The sequence below is a fragment of the Photinus pyralis genome, unplaced genomic scaffold, assembly GCF_008802855.1.
Source record: "Photinus pyralis isolate 1611_PpyrPB1 unplaced genomic scaffold, Ppyr1.3 Ppyr1.4_LG3a, whole genome shotgun sequence".
Classification (NCBI taxonomy): Eukaryota; Metazoa; Arthropoda; class Insecta; order Coleoptera; family Lampyridae; genus Photinus; species Photinus pyralis.
The window spans coordinates 6,124,953-6,151,135 of record NW_022170509.1 but is presented as its reverse complement, the minus strand read 5'-3'; the positions used below and the strand labels follow the sequence as shown (position 1 = coordinate 6,151,135).

The 26,183-nt window shown below is 37.8% G+C and overlaps 3 protein-coding genes across 3 annotated transcripts; all 3 read left to right on the top strand.

Moving 5' to 3' along the window:
- Positions 1 to 216: 216 nt before the first annotated feature.
- LOC116165743 lies at positions 217 to 5,004 on the top strand. The gene is made up of 8 exons (XM_031480409.1): positions 217 to 766; positions 820 to 987; positions 1,362 to 2,570; positions 2,627 to 3,406; positions 4,038 to 4,148; positions 4,227 to 4,393; positions 4,452 to 4,607; positions 4,774 to 5,004. The coding sequence occupies exons 3-7, from the start codon at positions 1,385 to 1,387 to the stop codon at positions 4,536 to 4,538; spliced, it is 2,331 nt and encodes a 776-aa protein (XP_031336269.1). The 5' UTR covers positions 217 to 766; positions 820 to 987; positions 1,362 to 1,384; the 3' UTR covers positions 4,539 to 4,607; positions 4,774 to 5,004.
- An 855-nt stretch (positions 5,005 to 5,859) lies between these two features.
- On the top strand, positions 5,860 to 7,107 carry LOC116165742. The gene has a single exon (XM_031480408.1). The coding sequence runs from the start codon at positions 5,860 to 5,862 to the stop codon at positions 7,105 to 7,107; it is 1,248 nt and encodes a 415-aa protein (XP_031336268.1).
- A 10,946-nt stretch (positions 7,108 to 18,053) lies between these two features.
- On the top strand, positions 18,054 to 19,999 carry LOC116165741. Its single transcript, XM_031480407.1, has 3 exons — positions 18,054 to 18,187; positions 18,242 to 18,299; positions 19,185 to 19,999. The coding sequence occupies exons 1-3, from the start codon at positions 18,179 to 18,181 to the stop codon at positions 19,997 to 19,999; spliced, it is 882 nt and encodes a 293-aa protein (XP_031336267.1). The 5' UTR covers positions 18,054 to 18,178.
- Positions 20,000 to 26,183: the final 6,184 nt, after the last annotated feature.

The window sequence follows — 26,183 nt, the reverse complement described above, 5'->3', positions numbered from 1 at the left end:
AAAAAGGGTGACATCGTCTCGCACGAAATCATAATTCCGCACGGCGCATACGAGTTGGACGAGCTAAGCGCGTATATAAAAGCTAACATACCCACTCGTCGCTTTAGTTTACGTGCCAATAACAATACGCTTCCCTAGTGGAAATGCAAATTGGCTAGAACTTGGTGGAACATTGGCCCAATATTTGAGTATAGGGCCAATATTTGCAATGCCATGCCGATATTGTATACAGACGAAAATGCAATATTGCCGGGGTATTGTAATCTATATTGGCGCTATTTCGTTTTACCATTGGAAAGCAATATTGGAGTAGTCAATGTTGGGGCTATATTGTATTACAATAGTTAACCAATTTGTCGACCACCTCTTATTAATAATAATGTGTATATAATATGACGATTTACATGTAATGCGTTTCGAAACAAATTTTATGGTTTATTTACTAAAAAACCAACGAATTATTTCCAAAATGCCGGGTTCGTATAGGTTTGATTTTTTGGATGTAACTTTTCCTGCCGCAATGGCAACTCCGCACGCATCAATCGAGCGCTATAGTTGGCAACCGCGCGAGTAACAACTTCAGTGTGATTATTCTTGAGACTCACTTCATGTTGGACCGGCGACTTGCGTTTATTTTACGTTTAAAACGTGGTGTACTTTTGTGTTTTAGTTGTGTGATTCATAATAAATCGACTAATAAATTGAATTTAAGGTTTTATTTTGGTTGATTTATATAGCGGACGAGATTACAATCTTCTAACGCCATGTAAGTTTAGTTTCCATAAATATTCATAACCTAGAAACTTGCTTTCATTTTAGATCCAAGTGATATCGCCGCTGTTAATAATTGGTATAGCATTCCATTGAAAACATTCACGCACCAGGAAATTTGTTCAGATCACCAACACTGTTGCCGACTTGGTGTTCGATTCACTGGCCCATCGCTGTCATCGACATCAATTGGTCTCTGGGCTACTGAGCAGCGATGTGAGTATTCTTTGATCATATTCATGTCCATTGTCTGCATGCACATGGTATAGCCAAGGAAGGGAAAGCTTGCGTACGAAAAAAATTGCGCAATTTTTCTCGAAATACTTTAATCGTTCTACTCGTGCACGGAATATCAATTATTTTCATGTAGTTAGCAGGATATTTTCCCCGATCAATTTCGCATGAAGCAGTATTACTTTAAAACTCTCAAGTTTCAATGTATGTAAATGTTTACATACAACCGTAGATTCACAATCGATTCCGATAGAAACATTACGTATGTTGTGTTCCGTTTGTAGTCGGACAAGTCCAGACCAGAATAACGTAATGAGATATTCAAAGGTTTGTTCACAATTCTGGATTTGTTTTAGACGTTGATACAAAATTTAACGGAATGGCATCCAGTAACAGATCCAAAAAATGTATGCGAATTGCAAGACAGACTAGGAGAGATATGATGAAAATTTCAATGAATGAAAACGGTACTTATAATTCCGATAACTCTGAACTCTCTGATATCGAAATGTCATCTGGTTCTACCAATGATTCAGATGGGTGTAACGAGCCAAGTACCTTTGAGTACTACTGTACAAACGACAATGCAAGTGATCCAGAAAGTCACGATTTAATAAATAGTAAAGTTGCGAGTAATGAGAATCCCGAAGAAGTAGATCCTTATGCAGATCCAAATTCATTATCCAATAAATTGAGAACTTGGGCTATACGTGCTCATGTATCTCACTCTCAAATCAATATGCTACTTCCAATTTTGAAGGAATATCACCCTGATTTACCACTATCTTCAAAAACACTTCTTAAGGTTGTTAAAAACTATAACATAGTTGATATGCTAAGTGCAAAAGATGACGCTGGTGAATATGTTTACTTCGGAATTACACAAAACTTGAAGTACGAGTTCCGTCGAGGGCTTCACCATATATTACAAAAATACGATAAGACACAAATTGATTTGATTTGTAACATTGACGGTGCGAAAATCCATGTCAGCACATTGCTGAATTTTTGGCCAATTCTGGGAATGATATATATCAAAGGTATCAAGTTCTCGCCCTTTCCTATTGCTATATATAATGGCAAGGGCAAACCAAAGCATGTAACAGAGTATCTTAAAGATTTTGTTGATGAAATCAACCACATGCACACTTATGGTTTCAGTTACGGAGGTAAAAAGTATGAAATACGCCTGAAAGCTATTATTTGCGATGCACCTGCCAGAGCATTTATCAAGTGTATAAAGGGCCATGGAGGATTTTTTGGTTGTGAGAAATGTACTCAACGTGGGTTTCGAATCAATAATAAAGTGATATTCCCAGAAATAGATAATGTAATATTACGAAATGACAATTCATTCATCCGAGAATGTAGGTCTCGCGTGACAGAACATGTTACTGGTCTTTCACCTCTCTTAGACGTGAGTTATTTCGGATTAGTTTCTGGATTTCCCCTAGATTATATGCACATGGCATGTTTGGGTGTCATGAAGCGTGTGCTAGGCCATTGGCTCCAAGGAGCGGCAGAACATCGATTAGCACCTTCTAAAAGGCAAATAGCTTCAAGGCGCATTCTGGATGTGGCACACCATGTGAGTTTGATCGTAAACCACGTTCTCTCACAGAAGTTGATTATTGGAAAGCTAAAGAGTTCAGAACGTTTATGAACTATTATGGTCCATATATCATGGAAGATTTAATTTCGAATAAACAATTCAAGCATTTCTTACTCCTTCACATTTCTATGAGGATATTATGCTCAGGAAACTACAGAGATGGTTTAGGAGAAATTGCGAAAGAAAAAATGAAGCAATTCTCTGCTCGGGTTCAGTATATTTATGGCGAAGATGCTATAATTTATAATATGCATTCTATTTTCCACATGGCCAAAGAAGCTGTAGATGGACATTACAGTCTGGACGAAATGAGTTGTTTCCCTTTTGAAAGCTACTTAGGTAAATTGGTGAAAATGATAAGAACGCCAAACAAGCCATTGGCTCAAGTGTGCGTGAGATTAGCTGAGCAGTCCAATTTTCTTGAAGAGTATCCTTTAAATAGATGTAATACAGTAAATGAGAATAAAACTATACTCAACCATCATCATGGCTATAAAATTAACATTACAAGTGACAAGGATTCATTCATATTATTGAAGAATAAAAGGGTTATGAAGGTTGTGGAATTAATAGAAACCAATAATATTTTGACAATCAAGGGAAGAATATTTGGGAGGCAATATGAAGCATATACCGAACCAGTTTCATCAAAGGTGATCAATGTATACAAAGTACAAGAACTGAACAATTTCTTGTTCGAAGAACCTGTCGGGAATATAGAATGCAAATGTTTTGTTATCCCCATGGACAATCATTTCCTTGTAATGGGAATGTTGCATAACGAACTGTGTGAGTATATTATAGATGCTTCCATAAATCTGTTTTAAAACTAGATTTCGTGCCATTTAGAAAGTCTCCTTTTTGACATAAAGCACACTCCTTTAAGTTTATTTACAATTTTTATTGTGTCATGCATATAATCGATTTTTTTTTCAGAGAATGTCTTGGGACGTGGTTTATTGGTCTGATGGCGGATGTGATTACGTTCCTTCAAGTTGGGCTCTCGATGATACAAAGAGCAAATATTTATGGCCCAAATGTGCACTATCAAAGAGAATTGTTCTTATTGATGCATGCCAACCTCCAAAGACAAGCTATGAATACAGTGAATGTGATGCCCGGTTCATAAAAACTGCCACCAATTTAGTGCTTGTTAAAAAAATAACGCAACAAGCATTATACACTTCGAACATCGACACTGATGATGCAGATGAAAGAGAAAGTGACGATGAACAGGAATGCGAGGTTCATAGTGGCAGTAACAATAGCAATAAATCGGATTATGAAGAATTTGAACCATTAAAACTCAAGAACACTGCCCATAATAAAAGGTTTGAACATGCCAAAAACACCCCCTTTTTAAAAAGTAATATGTCTGGTAATATTTCTGCTGCGAAAAAGAAACTGGGAACTTATTCAGGTAGTGTACGTGGAACAGAAGAGACATGCTTGACATCAACCCCCAGGAAGAGTAAGCAGGTCATAACCCCAAAACATAAACATGAGGAAACGCAACACACACCATCTCTCGGTAGGACATGTAACGCTCCATCTGATATGAATACTAAAATAATCAAAGAGCTCCATACATTGAAGTATGAAATTACAGAACTCCGCAAGGAAAACTTTCGGATGCTCACCATTCTGGAAAAACATTTTGGAGCGATGTCCGTAACAGCGGAGGCAGTGAGTAAATTTACGTTGCCAGTTCAAACTGATGAGGATTTGGTGACACTGGATGACAGTCTGAATTCTGAGCAAATCAGAGCTGAGATGGTAATATAATTATTATCAAACACTATATAAAATGATTCTCTGATCACATTCTTTCTAGATACTTCAAATGTCCCTGGTTGGAGGTGACCATCTACGTCAGATGGTTAGCAACATTCTGAAATTTTTTCGAAAGAAATGGCACTGAAGTTTTCTTGTTATGGGCGACAATCCAAGCGGTCATTCATCAAACTCAAGCTGTCATCTGCTTTAACAGGTACGGTACTTTTTAGTGCTCTAATAGCTTATTAATCTTTTGTTAGATTGACACGTGGGACGTGGGTATTTTGTGCTATAGTTTATAAATGTAGTAGTCTCCTAAAATTAATCTTTACATATGTTGTGAGGTGAACATTTTCTTAAACATTTACGTTCCTTTACAGATGCAGTTCGTCGCAAATTTCCCAATGTGACTGACAAAGAAATCAACAAACACATTGGAAACTGCCTTGCTACGTCAGGTGACCGCGAAGGAGGACGAAAAGACAGAACAAAAATAACTGACAAGGTTGACGCGGGTGCATTAAATGCACAGGAATTATAGTCTTTTTATTTTTATATAGCTCCACTCATGTAAGAATCTTTTTTTTTATGCAATAAATAAATTTCATCTACTTTCTGTTTTTATTGGACATAAAATTATTGGCGAGAGATAGTAAGTCTATTTGGAGACAATATTGCATGCAAGTGAGACTGCATTGTCTGTGCCAATACTGACTGCCGATTGGGGAACCATTCAGAGCCAATATTGTATACAAATTATTTTGTATATTTAACCAATATTGCTTTGCAATATTGTCCACAAATTGGAAAATGTTCACAATTCCATCTTGGACCAATATTGGTTTTCAATTGCTCGCAATATTACGCAATGTCTAGCCAACCTAGGTCCAATATTGCATTTCCACTAGGGTCAAGGGTGAACTTAGTTGCGAATTTGCTATAGATTTCACTCCAAGAGACTGCATAGGGCGCATGCTCGGTTTCGAATCGAAGATATTGGAAGCCAACGTTATACATAAATCAGCTTTAGATATACAAATAATTAAGCATAGTAATATTCACATAGAGTGCAATCTCATTACGGGATCCTATCGTAACGGAAATCCTGCTAAAGTCCTTTATGAAATAGACGTCTCCGTTCCACCAGGTTACCGCTTAGACAAAATTCCAAACAATACTCAATATCTGGAAGTAAATATCAGCAGAATTAGCAACATAACCATAAAGTTGACGAATCAAAAAGGTGAACCAATAGATTTCGGGGACAGTGAGCCATTTACAGTTCGATTAGAGTTAAAAGAATATGGGGTTACGTATTAATCAAGGCCCACCGCCATCCTTCCTTAGCAGCACTATAAATAAACGATGTAAGCGTAAATCCAGCTATTCTACAGCGAGTCGAGACCAGGACACGTTAACCCCAACAGAAAAATACTTCCTGGAATCCATTGGTTTGAAAGTGCAAAATGGCAGTGGCGGCAGACTCGTTAAACATCTTTCAAAACGTACACTTTGACGAAACTATAATCAAGTCAGATGTCCATACTTATCTTCCGTACGGAGGGTCTTCGAACTATGGGCTTTCCAGTGAAATCCGTATATTAATTCAAAATCAAGACCTGGTGACTGCCACATACGACAGCTTTCTATACATAGAAGGAAAAATTGAATGGAATCAGCCTCAAGAAGAGGGTGCGATCGCAAAGACATGCAACCTAACGAACAATTTTGCGGCATTTCTTTTCGAAGAAATACGCTACGAGTTGGGGGGTCAGAAAGTAGATGTATGTAGGAATCCGGGTATTACATCCTCACTCAAGGGATACGTATCGTATACAGCTACTGAAAGCAAAGGTCTCAAACATTTGGGATGGTCGCCCATGGATGAGTCCCTTCAAGTAGACTACGTCAAGAGCAACAAGGAGAAGCATTTCACCGTTTGCATTCCGTTAAAGCACATATTTGGAAGTATGGAAGACTATCGTCAAGTTATCGTAAACATGCGCCAAGAATTGGTACTGATTCGTGCTAGAAGCGATGCCGATTGTTACATGGGCACAGCGAACGATGCAACAATAACATTAACAAAAATTCAATGGAAAGTTCCTCACGTGACAGTTAGCGACAGTGCCAAAATTGGGCTATATGAGCGCATTAACAAGGATGCAATAATTACAATGCCGTTTCGTCAATGGGAACTGTACGAATTGCCCGCTTTGAAACAGGCACAGTCGGATATATGGCCAATCAAAACGTCAACCCAATTAGAGAAACCTCGATGGGTAATCGTAGCATTTCAACGTAGTGGAAAAAGGTTTTCGCATGAGGCGAGAGCGACCAATTTCGATAACGTCAATATCCGCAATCTAAAGCTTCATCTCAATTCTGAAAGTTATCCGTACGAAGCGATGCATTTAGATTTTAGTGCCAACAAATATATAACCGCATATCAAAACTACGTAAACTTTCGTAGAGATTATTACATCAAGGACGAGCAAGACGCTTTGTTTGATTATTCTTATTTTAAAAGTTGTCCAATCTTTGTAATGGATTGTTCAAAACAAAACGAATCTCTGAAGCATTCAACGGTAGATGTTAGATTGGAAATGGAATCGATGGAGGCCTTCGAGGCGGGAACCGTTGCTTATTGTCTGATCTTGCACGACGCCCTAGTTCAATACAATCCTTTGACTGGAGAAGTGAAGAAACTATAGTTCATATTTTTTGAAAATGTATTTTCTAGTATAAATAAAATGTATTGACCAAAATGTGCCTAGTTTAATTTTAACCATCAAAAATGAAGGTAGTTGTGCACGAGCAAAAACTTCCCATTCAAAATCTTGATACTTTTATAACACCAAATGTGGGGTCTAAAAGACATGGAGAGTTACTTCCAAACAGCGTAAGATGTCTAATTTGTGGACCGTCGAATTGCGGCAAAACGAATACGATGCTGAGTCTACTAACTGAATCTAATGGTCTACGCTTCAAAAATGTGTATGTCTATTCCAAATCACTAAATCAGGGTACGTATAGGCTCTTGGGAGAAATTCTGAGTCCTATGAAGGACATAGGCTTCTTCACCTTCAGCGATAACACAGATATTATGGAGCCCAGCGTTGCAAAACCTAATTCAGTTTTTATTTTTGATGACATTGCTTGTGAAAAACAGGATCACATTAGAGCATACTTTTCAATGGGCAGACATAACGCTATCGATTGCTTCTACTTAGGCCAAACGTACTCTAAAATTCCCAAACAACTTATACGAGACAACGCCAACTTAATTGTTCTGTTCGAACAGGACGATTTGAATTTGCGACACATTTACGAAGACCATGTCACCCCCCTAATAAGTATGCAGCTGTTTCGAGAGATGTGTTCTGAAAGCTGGCAGACCCCATATGGGTTTATGGTGATTAATAAGGATGCCGAAGTACGAAACGGTCGTTTTAGGAAAGGTTTCGATCATTATATAATACCGTAAACATTTATGTATGGATCAGTTGCAAATAGACAGCTAACAGCTAACTGCTTTCACATAAACGGATTATTAATAAACAGGTCTGTTTACTTATTTACCTGTTCGCCTGTTTACCTGTTCGCCTGTTTACCGGTTCGTCTGTTTAACTGTTCGTCTGTTTATCTGTTCGTCTGTTTACCTGTTCGTCGGTTTACCTGTTCGTCTGTTTACCTAGGTTGGTCTGTTTACCTGTTCCCCTGTTTTTATTGTCTGTGTACCTATTCTATCCATTTGACAATCCGCATCATGGATAACAAGGAGATGGCATTGAAACGACGAATAATTCAAGCCCATAAAGCGATACAACAAAAGTATAATCGTCTTAAGGAGGATCGGTTTAGTAGAGAACTAGAATTTGTGCAAACCTACAAGCCCCTAATCCAACCACTATCTCAGATCGTAAAGAAAATCGAACCGCCATCGATGCAGATGGTAACGAAAAAGGAGGAGCCGGAGGACGAAGTATTTACGAACGCTTCACCTCCCAAACGTCAATCTTCTGCAAAAGGCAAGTCATCACCACAACGTACGACCCCTGCGATACCTTATTACTTGCGAGTGAGACGAAGGCCCTCTTCCCTTACCGAGATCAGTCCGCTGGCTAGACTTCCCTACTTTCAAAAATATCCTCCAACTGATATTAGTCCTATGGTTAGGCCATTTCATCCCACGGCTACTCCATCATTGAGACGGCCGCCATCATTTCTACAGAGTACAGTGATAGGAGAGCATCAACCGGAGGAAGAAGAAGAAGAGCCTCCTATCGCATCATCATCATCTGCTTTATTACTTGATATGCAAGGTTCGCGAGACTTTTTGGAACAATACAAACACCTACCACGTATATACGTTGAGCGCATGATAAGAGATACGAGTAATGCAATTGACACCACCTTTGGAATTCATTATAATGTCGAAACGGATAAGTGGAGAATGGGCAAGACAGAGGTGACGATAGATAACGAAGATTTGGTTATTAACGGGATCCGGTACAAAGGTACTGCAGGGCTATACGAACTTATCATCATGAATGAACCGGATGAATCGCTAGTATCCAAGCAGGATAGAAGTAACTATAAGCAGATAATAATAGCAACTCATGTCGCACGGCGCAATTACGACTCCACCGAACAGATTCGTGGCAATAAGAGCAAAAAGTATACGCTTATAATAAAGCCTCTACTGAAGGAGGAGGAAGCGGCGAATAGGGGGCGTGCGAAATCGGGAAGCGGCATTACTCTATTCAAGAACTCGACCGACGATCGAATACAAATACTGGAATAGCGTGCCATGAATTGATAGGGAGTTAGAGGTTTTATGGGGTGAAAAATGGCAGGCAACACTGGTGTAAAAAATGATATAATATCAATTATGGAAGAGTTATATGAAGAGGGCTACATACACAAAAGCCTACGCAGCGATTTTTACGTCACTAGTATAAATACCCATTTCCGCCTTCTTTCTTACATTCATCATGGATAAATTCGGACGTTCACATACCCATGCTCAATTTGGAAAGGCTGTTGAAAACAACTTTTTCCATTACCAGACGATACTATAAACGTGGAAAACAAGAAGATTGAAGTAATTGTTTGCCGATCCTATGAACAGTCAGGATGCCCTAACGCTTACACCACTATCTAGCCTACAAGACTAAATCTAAACGAAAACGGCTTGCCAATGTGGCTTATGCATAGATGATAGCGATGCTAATAAATAAGGCTACTCTAAGGTTTATATGCAAATCGTTGAAAGCATCTTTCGACGTCTTCGCCATTTGTGGAACATTTAGAGAAAGCTTTGAACGCTGTCAAAGAAGCTTGAGTAGATTAATAGAGAATGCAGAAGTGGTAAATGACTTACACAAAGCGGCAACGTAAGAATTCACACGTAGACGTACTGTTATTGAAAGGGTTTCCGATGATCTTTGGCAGGCAGATTTAGCTGAAATTTATACCTTACGCTAAAAAATAATAAAGGCTCAAATACATATTGGTAGTTATGACTGTTTTTCCTAAATATCTGTGGACGAGAGTATTGAGAATAGAAACAGGCGAAGAGGTGACAAAAGCATGCAAAGTATATAAGAATACCGGAGCAGACCGAAAATTTAGAAACCGATGGCAGGAAAGGAATTCTATAACAAATCATTTTGATAAGGTGTGAAACACAACAGCAACATATTAATCAACTAATCTACGCAGTATTAAAAAAGGCTGGCATGGCCGAAAAGAGTTATTAGAACTATCAATGGTCAACTTTAAAAAATTTTAGCCTACGTGGAAAGTATGTATGGATCCGATGTAATTGATCAATCCAAGCGACTATAATATATCGTAAACATCCGAACGACTGGGATGAAACCGGTTGAAGTGAAGGCAACACACATTTTAACTGCCTATTAACCACATAAAAGCTGTTACAAGTAGGAAATGTCGGTTAATGTTGGCGAGTAGTTCGAATCAGCAAATTCAAGAGTCATTTTTTCTAAGGGCTACACATATTGGGTCTAGTGAACTTTTTTAAAACTATGATAATACGGAATGACAAACCCAGTAACATAATCTGTTAAAAGACATGAAAGAAAACCGATTAGGTGGATTTATGAACAGAATTGCAGAAAGCCAAGCATTTCAGATGTATATTTTGATGAGAAAAGGTATTGCGGCGTAAGAAAAAACAAAGTATAACGTCAAATGGTGGGGATTGGGATGAAAATCGTGCATATAATCAGAAGACATAATTTTATAGCTTTAGTTTTTTAATTTGTAAAATATATCTATAATCTTAACGTGGGTATATGCTGCTAGTGTTTGCACTTTTCTTCTACATCTCTTTTAGACGAAAAATTCTCTTACATCTTGAAACTTTTTTAAATGGTATTATATATAATATATATATATAATATATATATATATATATATATATATATATATATATATAATCTTAAAACGTGGGGTATATGCTGCTAGTGTTATAGGCACTTTTCCTTCTACAATCTCTTTAGACGAAATTTCCTCTTAAATCTTGAAACCTTTTTTAAATGTGTATATATATATATATATTATATATATATATATATATATATATACACATCTATCACACACCGTAAAACGGGGCGACTTTGCAAACGCTTTGGTACTACATTTTTTAACTACATTCAATTTTTGAATCGACCGCGACAATTACATTATGCGCAGATTTCCACCAGCGCAGGAAGTGTATCCTGGTTCGCTAATAGACATACTTAGCTAGTGCGTATGACGCATTCACAAATTTTCATTTTACGGCGTGCTCCAGTCGCATGAAGAATTCGTGTTATTATTGTTATTTTATTAAGTGCTTCACAACTTTGGTTACATCAAGGTAGGCGTTCATCACGCAATCGCTATTATAGTTAGTTATGCTGATGCAACATCTTCTTTCTTTATTTTGATCTCAAGCCCAATCATAACCCGAACTGTGTGCATATTATTTAAGAAAACGTGTCGTGGGCGGTTTGATAGCAGCCATGGGGCGAAATTGATAGCTTATCAAAGACGCCCCTGAGCACGAATTATTAGCATTTATCAATCACTGCTTCATTTTTCATTTATTTCTTTCTTCTTAGATGGTGCGCCAATATAAAAGAACCCTCGGAACTCGTGCGTACGGAGATTACAACGAAAGTAGTTTGAACGAGGCTCTCGAAGACGTTGTCACTGGCCAAAAGAGCATACTAGCGGCAAGTAAACATTACAAGATACCATATGGTACGCTTTACAATAAATACAGCGGTAGGCATATTAAAAAAGCTGGAGGGCAAACTGTTTTTGGGGAAAACGAGGAAAGGGCGATTTTGAAATCTGCGTTAAAATGTTCCGATTGGGGCTTTCCATTGGATTTATTAGAGCTCAGAATGTTGGCAAAATCATATTTAGACCGACAAGGGCGTACGGTAAATGCATTTACAAATAACCTTCCCGGCAAGGACTGGGCTGTCAGTCTTCTTGAACGGCACAAAAATAATGTCGCTCAAAGAGTATCAAGAAACATTAACAAAGCGAGAGCGAAAATATCTAGGGAAACATTAACAAATTTCTTTGTTGAATTAGAGCAAACTATAAAAGATGTGTCCCCTGAAAATATATTCAATTACGACGAAACCAATGTTGCAGACGATCCGGGATGTAAAAAACTGATATACCGCAGAGGAGTGAAATACCCTGACAATATCGTCAACCACTCAAAAAGTTGCACTACAATCATGATGTGTGGATCGGTTGACGGAACACTTTTGCCACCTTACGTTGTTTATAAAAGTCAGCACTTGTATAATACGTGGAAGGAAGGAGGAATTCGTGGAGAACCATGCTGTCCTATGCCGTGCTGTTCTCAAGGTTGTAGATACAATCGCACATCCCACGGCTGGATGGATGTAAACACCTTTGAAGACTGGTTCGTGAGCAGTTTTTTGCCGCATGCAAAGAGAATCGAAGGAAGAAAAGTGTTGCTGGGTGACAATTTGGCATCGCACTTTAATGACAATGTTCTGGCCTTATGTGAAGAACATAATATTGTGTTTGTTTGTTTAGTACCCCATTCAACACATCTATGTCAACCAATCGACGTGGCTTTCTTTAAGCCATTTAAAGTAGCTTGGCGGAGCGTTCTTTCCAGTTTCAAAATGAGGCATCACAATACCAGCGGCATTCCGAAAGAATCATTCCCATCTTCGTTAAAGCAGACCTTAGAAAAAATGGATTTGGTAGAAACGAAGAACAGTACAAAACCGGGTGGCGACGAACTTAAACGTAAAACGCAATTTAATCAACGGATTTTTTGCAACAGGAATCGTTCCGCTAAACCGGAGTAAAGTTCTTGATAAAATCCCTGACCTAGATAAAAGTCCGACTTCAGCAGTTAACGATTGTTTGACAGAGTTCCTACGTGACAGGCGATACGGTGGCACTATAGAAAGAGTAAGGAGGAAAAAACACAGATTAAATATAATACCTGGTAAGAGCATCGGAACGAATGCGGTCGAAAGTGACGAAGATGAAGAAGAAACTCAGAGAATAGCAGAAGATATCGAGGCAACGAGTGACGAAGAAGAGGCAGGAACAGAGGTAGAAGTGGACTATATTGAGCCCAACTTAGGCTGGAGCGAAATTTTTTTTTCATAATTCCCTAAAGCCTATGTGTAGAAAAGTTGCCTTTTACTACCAGTATTCACCAAAAAAAATCTCAGGTCAATCAACTTAAAACTTCTACTGCCCAAACCGCTTTGAAAATTAGAATTTTCCCTATATTTAAAAATATATATATAATATCTTATTATTGTCACTAATATCTTATGAATAATTATTACTGGATAATTACGTAAAGAAGGTATTACAAAACATTCCTAGAACCAAATAGCAACTCAATATAATGACCTTGAAACAATACTACATGCTCTTTGACACCGCGTTGCGCCGGCTTAGCGCCAACGAGGCTAACGTACAGGATTCCACGAACTCCGTCGCAATAAATCGGTTGTGGTCGTAGACCTACGTATCGTCTGCCCCCGCTGATTTATGTTGTTGAAATATTTTAGTTGTTTGGCAGCATTAGAGCAGTTAACGTATGTAAAAAATGTCTTTTACGCGACGTGATTCATTGTGCCCTGTGTTTGGTGTACCAAAACCATTTAAGAACAATGTGTTGCCTACGTACGCGGATATTATTAAATATTACTTATATCTTCGACAAGAAATTGTACAACAAAGTAAACAAAGACCTAGTTTCGCTGATGATGTATGTTCCCGTTTAATAAAAGACTTGAAAAACTTGTGGCAGAAAAGTTCCATTTGTGTTGTATCAGACCAACAAATATTACATAAAATTCGAGAATACCACGGTAAATATCGTAACATAATGAAACGGCTAAAAAAGGACGGTAAACTTAATAATTCAAAACAGGTTGTTTTATTTAGACAATTCAACTCATGTATAAAAAATCGCATAAGCCGCAGTGAAATTGTCACTTTGACAGCGGCAAAAGTTACCTGCAACTTTTCCAGCGACAAATGCACTAGTGGTTTTTTCACTTATTCATTTTCGAACCAATTATCGCATTATCCTTTCCCATATGACTAGTTTGACGTCTGTCAGTAATTGATTAGTTATGTGAATTTCTTGTTCGTTAAATTGTCCTGCCGAATTACACTCGAGGTTTGTATTTAAACCGAGTAAATTTGTGTTGTTGCAATTCAAATCTGTTGCCTTTTAGCAATTGAACTCGAAAAACTGTCAACCTAAAAATGCTCCACCTACGGTGTCGCATTTTTATTAGTTGACAGTTTTTCTCGTCTAATTGCTAGGCAACAGATTTTCATTACCTAAACAACCCAAATTTACTCGGTAAAATACAAACCTCTTGTGCAATTATAAGTGAGAATTGGCCGAGAAGAAACTCTTTGATATATCTTTATGCAAATGTAAAGACTTTTTAAGCTGTTCTTGTACAATAAAAGTGCCTGTACTTGAACGTGAATTTCTAACCGACCAAAGAACTTCGCGTAAAATGGTAATCGGTATAGTTGATCAAAAAACTACAAAAGTACTCGAAAAGAGATGGAAGCGTAAAAGTAAAACCGAGGAAAGGAGAATCAGGCATGATGAATATGACGATCAATACAAAAAATCTTTAATTGGCAGAGCATACCAGTCAGTGTCATCTAATCTAGAAGAAGAGACTTCAAACAGCAGTTCATCAGAAGAAAATGTCATTAAATTAGAAGACAGGGTCGATACTCCTTCAACTTCTCAGATGAGAATAAAACTACCAAGTGTAGCACAGGCATGTGACAGAACGGGTGTTTCAGATAGGACGGCAGCAATTCTTGTTAGTGCAGCGTTAAAAGATATAGGAATAATTACTACAGAAGATTCATCAAAAATTGTCGACCGCAGCAAAATTCGTAGAGAAAGGGCAAAAGCTCGATTTGAGCTCAAGAGAATAGATAAAGAAGACGGTTCTGAATTGGTATATGGAATATATTTTGATGGAAGAAAAGACCAAACGTTAGTTCAAACTAGTGAAGAAGGAATTTTGTCCAAGAAAACGAAGATTGAGGAACATATAGTCCTAGTTTCAGAACCAGGATCCAAATATATTGGTCATTTGACTCGCAAAGTATAAAGAAGAGCATTCTAGAATTTTTGGAGCATAATTTTGACGTTTCAAATTTGCAGGCTATAGGTTGTGATGGTACAGCAGTAAATACTGGTAATAAGAATGGAATTATTAGACAGCTTGAGCTTTCGCTGAATCGATCCCTACAATGGTTTGTTTGCCTATTGCACGCAAACGAACTACCTTTAAGACATTTGCTGCAACATTTGGACGGGAAAACGACTGGCCCAAAAGGATTTCGTGGCGAGATAGGAAAGCAATTAGAAAAATGTGAAACCTTACAACCTACAGATTTTAAAAGGATAGAAATTACTTTGCCTGAAATTAGTGCTGATCAACTTAGCACCGACCAACAATACTTATATGAAATTTGTAATGCCATTTCAAAAGGTAACATCTCTTTGAACTTGTCGAAAAGGAACCCCGGGAAAATGGCTCATTCCAGATGGCTTACGACCGCAAACCGGATTTTACGATTATATGTCTCCACAGCGAAACCATCACAAAATCTAACTATTCTAACAGAATATGTCATGAAAGTATATGCCACCACATGGTTTGCAATCAAAATGCAACCATCATGTCGACACGGGAGCAAGCATCTATTTGGTATGATTGAAAAATCAAGATTTTTACCAGAAGATTTGAGAAAAATGATAGACCCAGTAATTCAAAGGAATGGCTATTTCGGTCATCCTGAAAATGTATTATTGGCTATGTTGGCTGACAGTCGCAAAACAGTGAGAGAATTAGGCCTTAGAAGATTATTGAAGTGTAGGAAAACAGCAAACCAAGAAGAAATACGGGAATTCAAATTGCCATCTTTAAATTTTTATGCTGAAGACTACATTGATATGATTGACTGGCAGTCGACAACAATAACAGAACCTCCTCTGACAAAATGTATTTCCAATGAAGAACTAGAAGAAATGATTTTAGATGTTCCAGCTGAAATTGAAATTCTAAAATATCCATGCCACACGCAAGCAGTGGAAAGGTGCATCAAATTAGTAACAGAAGCGTCAGTTGCTGTATGTGGAAATACAGCAAGGGATGGATTTATAAGGGCACGAATTGCTTCTAGAGCTAGTTTGCCAGTATTCGAGACAAAAAGTCAATATCTTCAAGTTTTTAATGAAAATTAATCACAAAAGTACAAATAAGGGTGGGAGGGCGGTGGAACTCGATATGCAGCTACCTCCACGTGGTGAGTTCTGGGTTATTTCCATCAAAAATTACGAATTTTTTATGGAAATAAGCGAAGAGCTGCATCGCGGCTTTAAAAAATATTTATCTTTAATTTTTTAAATTTTAAGGCCAAATGGGCAGTAGAAGATGACAATATTTTAAGCCACTTTTTTTTTCTAGAATAGACCATTATATTAGGCAACTTTTCCACATATAGGTCAATTGATTTAAGGAATTTTTTTTTCGAGCCAGTTTTCACTCCACCCTACCCAACATATCAAAACTCAATTAATTGAACTCCCTTAAGATAACACGAGCAATTTTATTATAAGGGAGTTGTCTGTAGGTTCTATACATTGTTTTAAAATAATTTCTTGTAGTGGCCGTTAGGTTAAACCCCAAAATCACATGTGCTCTAGAACTAGACATTATCAAAGTTCATAGTTGCTATGTGCCAAGGAGAGGCATGTGAACTATCAAAAGTAAGGAGCTACTTATAACAAATACTTACATGTAGTTGCACTGCAAATGCGGAATCAAAAAATTTAATTTTTCAAGAAATAACCTTTCGAAAATTGTTTGTTAGGGTCTTGGCAAGCTTCATGCAAAACTTGATGCGTGTAGTAATTGTTAGTTCTGAGATGGCGAGTCGTTTGTATGCGCAGTGGTCGGCACGCGGCGGTATATTTGAATTTCTTGGGGAAAAAAAGCAGGAGTAGCCGGAGATTATAACAAAACAACGGTATTACCTCCAACCGACAGGCTTACAAAGTGAGTAAGCATATGCTCAAGATTCCACTAGATGGTAGCGTAGCAGGCAATCAAAATTATTAGGGATCCGGAAGGTTCGCCCCCAACGTTTCGCCCCTCACATTTCGCCCCTCGCATTTCGCCCCTCACATTTCGCCCCCAGGTGCATTTCGCCCCCGGTACTTTCGCCCCTCGGAAGTTTCTCCTCCACACATTTCACCCCCGAATGTTTCGCCCCCCAAATCTCAATATCTAAGTTCATATTAGGTTGGTTATGGGTATGAAGGTAAGAAAGCATAATCCATGATCATTCCCCGAGATATGTAAAACCAATAGAAATGATACGTTATAAACTTAAAGTTAAGCGTTTTATCCGTTTAAAATTTCGTGGAAGAGTATGGTAAACATACTTTTATTTATCACTTTATATATTATATTTATTATTTTATACTTTTAAGGAGTTATCCGCATGTTGGAATTGCATCCTGAAATAATATTTCCAAACCTTGATTAATTATCTATGTGAGGTAAACGGCCAGTTGGAACTATTTTTAGTAAGCTGAAGGGTCACAATAATAGAAGAAAAGCATTGCCATTAAACAGGTACCTACCCACCTAGAGGTGATTACAATAACAAAATGACCTGTAGGATTAAAAGATCTTGTTTGTGTAAACAGGTATCTAGGTAATATTCATTATTGATGGCTACGAAGATGGGTATTCTGCATTGCAAAGAATCTGCTTTGCCAGTTCAAATCAGTTAGTTAACGGTGAAGTTCTGCTAGTGCCTCCGTTTAAATATGAATTCAGTTATTTCTAAGCGTGGGAAACAGAAGTTAGTTTACGAAAACCATCTCTATTTATTTTCTAAAAAGACGAGGGACAACATTAATGCAATTTGGGTTTGCGAAAAGCGGTCAACATGCAAAGGACGCGTATGGACTGAAGGAATGAATGGTGAAGTCATCAAAGTGGTGAATCTTCATAATCATGCAGCGCAGGCTGCAAGACCCGAAGCAGTCCGACTAGTCAATGAAGTGTGCACCAGAGCAAGGACGACCCAGGAGACGCACAACAAATACTCGCTGAGGTCGTTTCAGAGGCCCACGCCAACGTTGCTGCACTATTACCTAGGAAAGATTCCTTGAAGAGGTCCATTCGTGCGATGAGAAAAGTTGGTAACATGCCAAGACTACCTCAAACCATTGACCAACTAAACATTCCACAGGAGTTTCGGGAGATCAATATTGACGGCACTTTGCATCAATTTCTTCTGTGGGACTCGGGTAAGTTCTCTTTCAATTTTTATAAAAAAATATGTTTTGGCTAAATACCTAATATGGCTCTGTTTCCTGAAATATCCGATATAGTGTACCTCAAAAAAATAAGGGATGGAAAAAACTCGTGGGTTATTCTGTATCCTTACGCGGTTTTAGTTTTCTTTTTGCACAAATATCTCGAGAACAAAGCATCAAACAGTTCTGAATTAACCTATATATACAGGGTGTTTTAGCCCACCTGTGCCAGCCGTTTTTCTTCGATATAGTACACGGAAGGAATATTAATAACTAAAAGCTATATGGAGAAACTAATTTTGAAATTTTCGGTTTCCGGAAGTTAACGGAAATAGCCATAGTCGACTTTGTAATTTTATATGGTAAGGGAGGTCAATTGGGTTGTCGCTAAAAAGGTGTTTTTAAAATAAACAACTTTTGCTTGAAACGTTTTCGTGTATTTTTTTATCGCTTATGAACAATATACCTTTAAAGATTTTCGAAATGTCTTCCTGACTTAAAATGAAGCATGACCTACAAGAAATTCTTTTGTTCATGGGCACATTACCTACCGGAGAACGTCGGTCAGACGCGTTAAACTTGCAAATGTTCATAAACGATAAAAAATATACGAAAACGTTTCAAGCAAAAGTTGTTTCTTTTAAAAAGATCTTTCTAAGGACACTCCACTTGATCCCCCTTTCCATTTAAAATTACAAAGTTGGCACCGGAAAGGGCTGTTTCCAGCAACTTCCGGAAACCGGGAGTATCAAAATTGGTTTCTCCATGTAGCTTTTAGTTATTACTAAACTTCCGTGTACAATATCGCTGAAAATCCTTTGCAGTAGATATTTTTTGACATTCTGTACTTCAATTATTGATGCCGCCTTTTTTCAGGGATTGAAGCCAACCGAATATTGATGTTTGGAACAAGACAAAATCTCCACTTATTATCTAGAAGTGAGGAATGGTTCGCCGACGGCACGTTTTCTTCTGCGCCAGCTTTATTCCAGCAACTCTACACAATTCACGTAGTGCACGGCGGCCTCGTTATTCCGGCGCTGTACGCCTTGCTGCCAAACAAGACCAAAGCGACATATCAACGAATGCTACAGCATATTAAGGTTTTACAGCCAGGTCTTCAGCCACGAAGATTAATGACTGATTTCGAGCAGGCTGCGATTCAGGCGTTTGATGAGGAATTTCCAAACATCGAAAAGACGGGCTGCTTCTTCCACCTATCACAGTCTGTTTGGCGAAAAGTTCAAAATGAAGGACTAAAAGCGCGCTATCAGAATGACCACGAATTTTCCCGTTGGATTCGAATGATACCCTCTCTTGCTTTTCTTCCCCCTGACAGGGTTACACAATCATTTGAAGATCTCTTGGACGATCCGGACTTTCCTCAGGAAGCACTACCCATTGCCAACTATTTCGAGGACACTTACATTGGTCGAATTAACCGAAGAGGACGCCAGACCCCCTTGTTTCCAATTCAATTTTGGAACGTTTATCAACGGACACTGAATGGTCAACATCGCACCAACAATGACGTCGAGGGTTGGCACCGTAGCTTTCAAGAGACCTGTGGTTCATTTTTTCCTAACATCTACCGCTTCATTAACTGCCTGAAACGACAGCAAGGTCTCCACAACTTTGAAATGGTGCAAATCTTGGCCGGAAATGCCCCCACTGCGCGAAACAAGAAATAAACGGTTATTTCAGCAAGGGTACTGCGTATTGTGGAGGACTTAGGCAATCGAAATTTGATAGATTACCTCAGGGGTATAGCGTACAATTTTGAATTTTAATCACCATCCGTGGATGTCTTGCACAGGTCCATATTCAATCTTATTGTATTATGTTCTTAATTATACATTATTAACGTTATTCATTGTATCATTCACAAACTTATTCAATCCTACCTAACATCCTAACATTGTGTTTCTTTTGATTTACTTAGGTACCTACATCATGCTTAAAAAATAAAAATAAATGTGCAAAATTCTTGACAGAACAGCTTCCTAACTCCAAAAATCGCGGTTCGTGCTAAATTATATTTATTTCGCATTATTGCTAGTCAGCAATACTTATTCCAGGAACTTACATTATATTTCTGTTGACTCTTTTTATAGAAGGGTCGTTTTCTGCCCGATTTAGGGGTATCTATAGGCATTCCGTGACGTCACCACATGTCTAATTTTGCCGAAAACGAATTTTTGAAATTTGACATTTTTTTCTCAGTTTTTTTTTGTAATAAAACCTAGCACAATTTTTATAGGGTTTACACAGAAAAATAGATCTTTCGAATAACTTAATAAAAATTTTAGGTTTCTATTTTCTATGTTCAATGCCGTTGTGGCGCTCCAAAATTTTTTTTCGAAAATCCGGCTCGTAATTTTTCGTTTCCGTATGCCTAATATACGCTACATATCCAAAATTTGAACAAAATCTGTCGAAAATCGCCAACGTACGTACATACTTAGATACAACACACGGACAAAATTTTATTCTTTAAAAGTTGCTTAAAATGATTTAAAACGTCTACATTTGGTAAAATTTTTATGTCCAAAAAATGGCGATCGCAATAGCCACCTAACTCGAGCCAGGAAGCTAAAAAAGTTCGATTAAAATTACTATTTTTAAATTTATTATGAGCAAGTAACAAGTAGGGGTGAAACATTCCGGGGCTAAATGCGTGGGGGCGAAATTTCCCGGGGGTCAACTGTGCGAGGGCAAAACTGATGGGGGCGAATCATACCCGGGGGCGAAATACTGGGGGCGAAATGTGAGGGGCAAAATGTTGGGGGCGAATTGTTGGGAGCGAAACTTCCGTAAACCGCTATAACATGCCTTTAGAACGGCTTCGCGCAGTTGTGGTATTATTACCTATTAGTATAGTAGCTACTTCCATGTACTTTATTCTTTAATGTACAATGTTCACAATTCTTGAATTGTGACCTGGACAGCCAGCTTAATTGTTGGTAGGTACCATAAACCAACCCTTTCTGCGAAACATACGTTGTCTAGAAAATCCTTTAAGGAAGTTTATTGCAGAATTTGTAAATAATGGTGAGCAGTTAAAGTTCCATCGAAGATTACCGGTCCAATTACATGACTTCCCATTATGTCATAAAGTAGGTACATTAATTTAAAACCTTACTTGATTTCGGCGTCAAACGACAACATATGGGTTTCCCTGTGACGAGTACTGTTAATTATGTCGATTTGAACACTCCGCAGTTAGAAAAATAGACTCATTAGTCCATATACTCGGACTGGTAAAACTGCAGGTAGATATTCTTAAGGATAAACCACCTACAAAATGTGACCTGGGACAACGCATCAATGGTAATACATTGTGTAAAGTAAATCGAAGTGTCTTGAAATGTGTTTAACTGGATAATGGCATGGCATTTTTTCGAGGGGATAGTTTGTAGTTATACCAGCATTTTGTAGGTATGTAAGTATGGATAATATGATAGTCAATATGTAACGCCATAAAAGTCAAAATTTGTCTACGCCTACTTACATAAAATTTTGGAGGGACTTGTAACGCCGAACCCCCCCCCCCATGAGTGCGCCCCTGCTATTTTAAACATCTGATGTAATTACTTTCATCTATTTGTTGCCTCGAATAGATTTTGTTTTGTTTTTTTTTAAATTCATCATAGCCTATTGATTAAAATATAAAAACCGTTGATATAACTGGTATCTTATTTTCAATTTTATGCTATGATAGCTCGTTGAAAAGAGAATTAAAAAATCTATCAAATAATCTAAAAATCCAATATGGCGCCTATTTAACTTTAGGAAGTTGGTAAATGTTCCTCAAAGGTAGCCATCTTGAATTTTATTTTGACATCAATTCTAAATTACGCGTATCAGAAGCAGTAACTTTTATATAAAACTTTTTTTTATATCTCTTATACTTTCGATGATATAAGTCATTAAAGGAAATGACCAATTTTAGTTTTTTTTAATTTACGTCGGACCTATTCGACATTTTGAATTTCCACAAGGAAATTTTAAATAAGCATCTAAAACTGCAAAACATTGTTCATTTAACCAATTCTCTATCTTTAATAATAAGAAAGTTACCCATGCAATCCCACCCGATCTGGGACACACTGTATATCGTTGAAAAATACATGTAACTGTTATTCCAGAGTTTGTTAAGCCTACCAATTAAATAGATATGTAATTGATCAAAATTCGATTCATAAATGGCCGAGATGACAAAGATTATCAAAGTCCTCATGTCAGATCGAAGGGATTTCACGCATTTTTGTGTGGCAGATCAGTATTCTATTGGACAGTTTTGACTCCACCACCAGTAATTATAAACCCTCCGAAAAATAGTAATCCTCACCAACGCACTAATACTACGGCAGACCGTGCCAGCCAGTACGCCCTAGGCGTATCGCGACCACTATACACGGAAACCACACGAACAGACTGCCTCCTGTGCCCCAACACGGTCGACATAAACACTTGACCTGCCGCCCACATTCGGCGTGGTCAATAGAAAGACCCAGAAACCCAAAACTCAGCGTCCGACTTTAGGCATCACCGATTTGCTACACTGGGCGGACAAGGGCTACTACCCCAGGGTGTGACGAGGAACCACAGCTATAGTGCCCCAACAAGAACAAGCGACGATATTGAAGGAGTTCCATGATGCCCCAACGGCCCAACCGCAGGACAAACGACCCAAAAATACGGAGGGAAACATACAAAGGAAAAACTTCCCCATCCAGATGGAGAATACATGCTTAGAATTCTAAATAAGGTATGAACATTTCTTTTATCTTACTCAAAAACCGAGGCAAAGCCATTAGCTCTAGCCGTTCATGTGTTGTATGGTAGCGGAGGAAAAAATTAAAAAGAAACAGATAAAACATAAATTTTAGAACATTTAGGGGTGTATAGCTATCAAACAAATCTGTAAAAAATGCTTGTTTTGAGAATTTTTATGAAGAACCGTGTATATTGTATTGTGTTATATACGTAAACTTTCTCGAAATTAATAAGGTGTTAAAAAAAATTATTAACCTTGGAGTACGATGTGTAGTTAGCTTCCATTGTGAGATCATAAGCTTGGTTGGTTTTTGAAATTCGTTCGATCTGGGACCTTCACTAAAAAAGCAGGTAAAAATGCAGCATAGATTTGTTCTAATTGACATTGAAGCCAGGTGTTTACAATGGGGCTTGGTCAATCCAACTGTAATGTAATAGCGGTCGAACCTCGTGTATACTGCTTAGACCAAGCATTTTTGTCACAAGGCATGTTGTTCGTTCCAAAACTTAGGCTAATTAAACTTATTGAGGTGATGGATATAGTACTCTCGAAGGTTAGATCTTTAAATTCGATAAAAACAGATGTAGGAATGTGAAAAAAGCACTCCTCTCTGGAAGGTCAATTCTGTTCGCAGGAGTTCCACTATGCAAAAATGCGATGATTTTTTTAATCGCAACCTTAGCCTCTCAATTTTTAAATCTACTTGTGTGTGTTTGCAGGTTTGCTATTAATCTACATGATCTATGAGACGCGGAAACAACAGTGGTCAGAAATGCATCACGCAATGCGAATGCAGACAAAAAACCCTCAGAATCATCCCCGTTATATGCAAGCTCTGAAATACAAAAATCTACTTAATCTTATTAAGTCATATGGTAAAAATGGTAGTGGAACGTTTTGTGACATGCACGAAATATCTTATATCTGCTAACATTGTTTCACTAATAGGCATTTATAGCCCAATTAGACCGACAATCTACAATAATTATAGTTATGATATATGGATAACGTAATTAATACGATTGTGTTCTGGTGTTTGTGGATTGAATGAAATGTCGTTGTATAATTAAGTAGTAAATTGAGAAAAAAAAATGGTAGCCACAAAAGGCGAAATAATTGTCCCATCTACAAATTCGTGCACTACGAAATGCTAGGTGCAAAATAATTGCTTCTATATAACTGCCCAGAAATGTCTATTAGTCGGCGAGGTGAAAACGTATAAAAAATAGGTACTTGTTAATTATAGTGTTAATGAACAATAGAACAAAATGCTCATTTCTAACTGGCCGGGAGGTATGATAGCCTGCTGTTGTCAATAATTAGAGCCAGTACCAGTGACACCACTATTGCTGCCTACATATGCCGCGTATATAGATTGAAGTTACTGGGGGAAGGAGGTGGAGGACTTCTTCATCTGAACCGAGTGAAAGGTCAAGGATTGAATCCCATATACCTAATATAACACCTCGTTCTCACAGTTAAGAGCTGCCGTACGCCGTATTCCCTTCTTATTACTGCCGTACGTCTGCAATTTGTACCAAAGAATTTCTAATTTATCTACGTCACATTTTTATAAGTAAACAAATTACTTTAATAGTCTAATTAATAAGACCCGCGATACTAACGATTTCTGCATATTTGTACTGCAGTAAGCGAATCTTGTGAAACAAAACAAAAATAAGGCGCACGCCTAATATGGTATGTTCGTACGTATAGGGAAACGTAGCCTATACTTTTAGTAATTTTAGTTGCATTTACATGGCATTTCATTGCGTGGTTTTAACATCGGTAATCTTGTTTTCCAAATCAAAATGAAAGAGAATGTGTGTTATGATAATTTTCCAAATTTTTCAGGAGATTCAAAATTATAGCACACTGGTGCGCTAGTGATAACTAATTTTATCTCTCCTAAGCTCTTTGCCAGTGTATAATTAAACCTTGTGCAGGTGAAAATTAATAAATACAGTAACAAAATCGAGGTGCTAGGATTCAAATGTAATTGAATGTAGTCGCCAATTACGCCCCCTTTGGGAATACTTTCTATGGGCCGCTTTTATACAAACAACAATTGAATTTTTGAGATTGTGCAACAATTTAACTAGTGGGCACAATCACAATTTAAGTTACTAGTTCGTGTTTCATTATAAGTTTAATAATCGCTCTCCATGTGATTTTAAAGTACTTAGGTTTGCTAATTGTAAATAATTGCATCACATATTAAATTATTTATTTAGAAATTAGAAATCACTAATTATTTTATTTATATGTCGCATTGTAATGAGTGTGAATACTTTCAATTTCACATAATGCGTTTTGGCCTGGGCGTAAAGGTATAAAATTTTGTAATTTACTGTGTATAATGTATATTAGGTTTTGTAAACGTATCATTTGTTGTAAGTTTAAATTTAGAATAGAGGGAATATACTTTGACCGGAGAACGGTGTATAATATACACCGGGAAAGAAAGACGGTAAATTTTGATCAGTGTGAGAAAAGTCATTGTGGAACTCGCATTGTAAGCGCAAGTTTTTAACGTTGCAAAATATTTAAAAGGCGCTATTGTCGTTTAGGGCAATAATACCCAATCAAAGTGTAAATTTACTACCAACAAATCGGATCGCTCACCGCGAAAGAAATTGTATCACGTGCATTATACCGTAGTGGAAAATTCCCTAAAAAGTGAAATCAGAGTAACGCGTAACCTACTGCCCTATGTTGGTTTGCAATTTTTTTTAATTTAAATTATTGCTTGCGCTTCGTTCTCACACCCACTCAGATTGACCAACTTTTAGGGGAGGAGTATTGAAGACCTCACATGTTTTTAAAAAGGTGTACCCTTCCAAATTTTGCTGCCCCCCAAGAATTATATCCTAAGACGCCTTTTTGGAAAGTAAAACATGCATCAGTCAACCTACCATAATATGTTAAACGGCCTCAGGTGGAAATTCATTGATTGCTCCATTGGACGCGTTCCCGGGTGGCGATTAGGGGGATTCCCAGACAGACACCAGAATGATCGTAAAGTGACTCGTGTTTCGGTGGACTCTGGACTGGTTGGAGAGGTTAGGCCCTGGGATGGCGCGTCCTAAAAGTGC

What these genes read in the sequence shown, in the direction of transcription:
- LOC116165743 (XM_031480409.1), top strand. Translation starts at nt 1,385, where the DNA reads ATGGCATCCAGTAACAGATCCAAAAAATGTATGCGAATTGCAAGACAG. An exon ending in GCAACACACACCATCTCTCG is followed by an intron (nt 4,149 to 4,226) that starts GTAGGACATGTA and finishes ATGAAATTACAG; the next exon opens with AACTCCGCAAGGAAAACTTT. An exon ending in AGCAAATCAGAGCTGAGATG is followed by an intron (nt 4,394 to 4,451) that starts GTAATATAATTA and finishes CATTCTTTCTAG; the next exon opens with ATACTTCAAATGTCCCTGGT.
- LOC116165742 (XM_031480408.1), top strand. Translation starts at nt 5,860, where the DNA reads ATGGCAGTGGCGGCAGACTCGTTAAACATCTTTCAAAACGTACACTTT.
- LOC116165741 (XM_031480407.1), top strand. An exon ending in ATTTCTTCTGTGGGACTCGG is followed by an intron (nt 18,300 to 19,184) that starts GTAAGTTCTCTT and finishes GCCTTTTTTCAG; the next exon opens with GGATTGAAGCCAACCGAATA.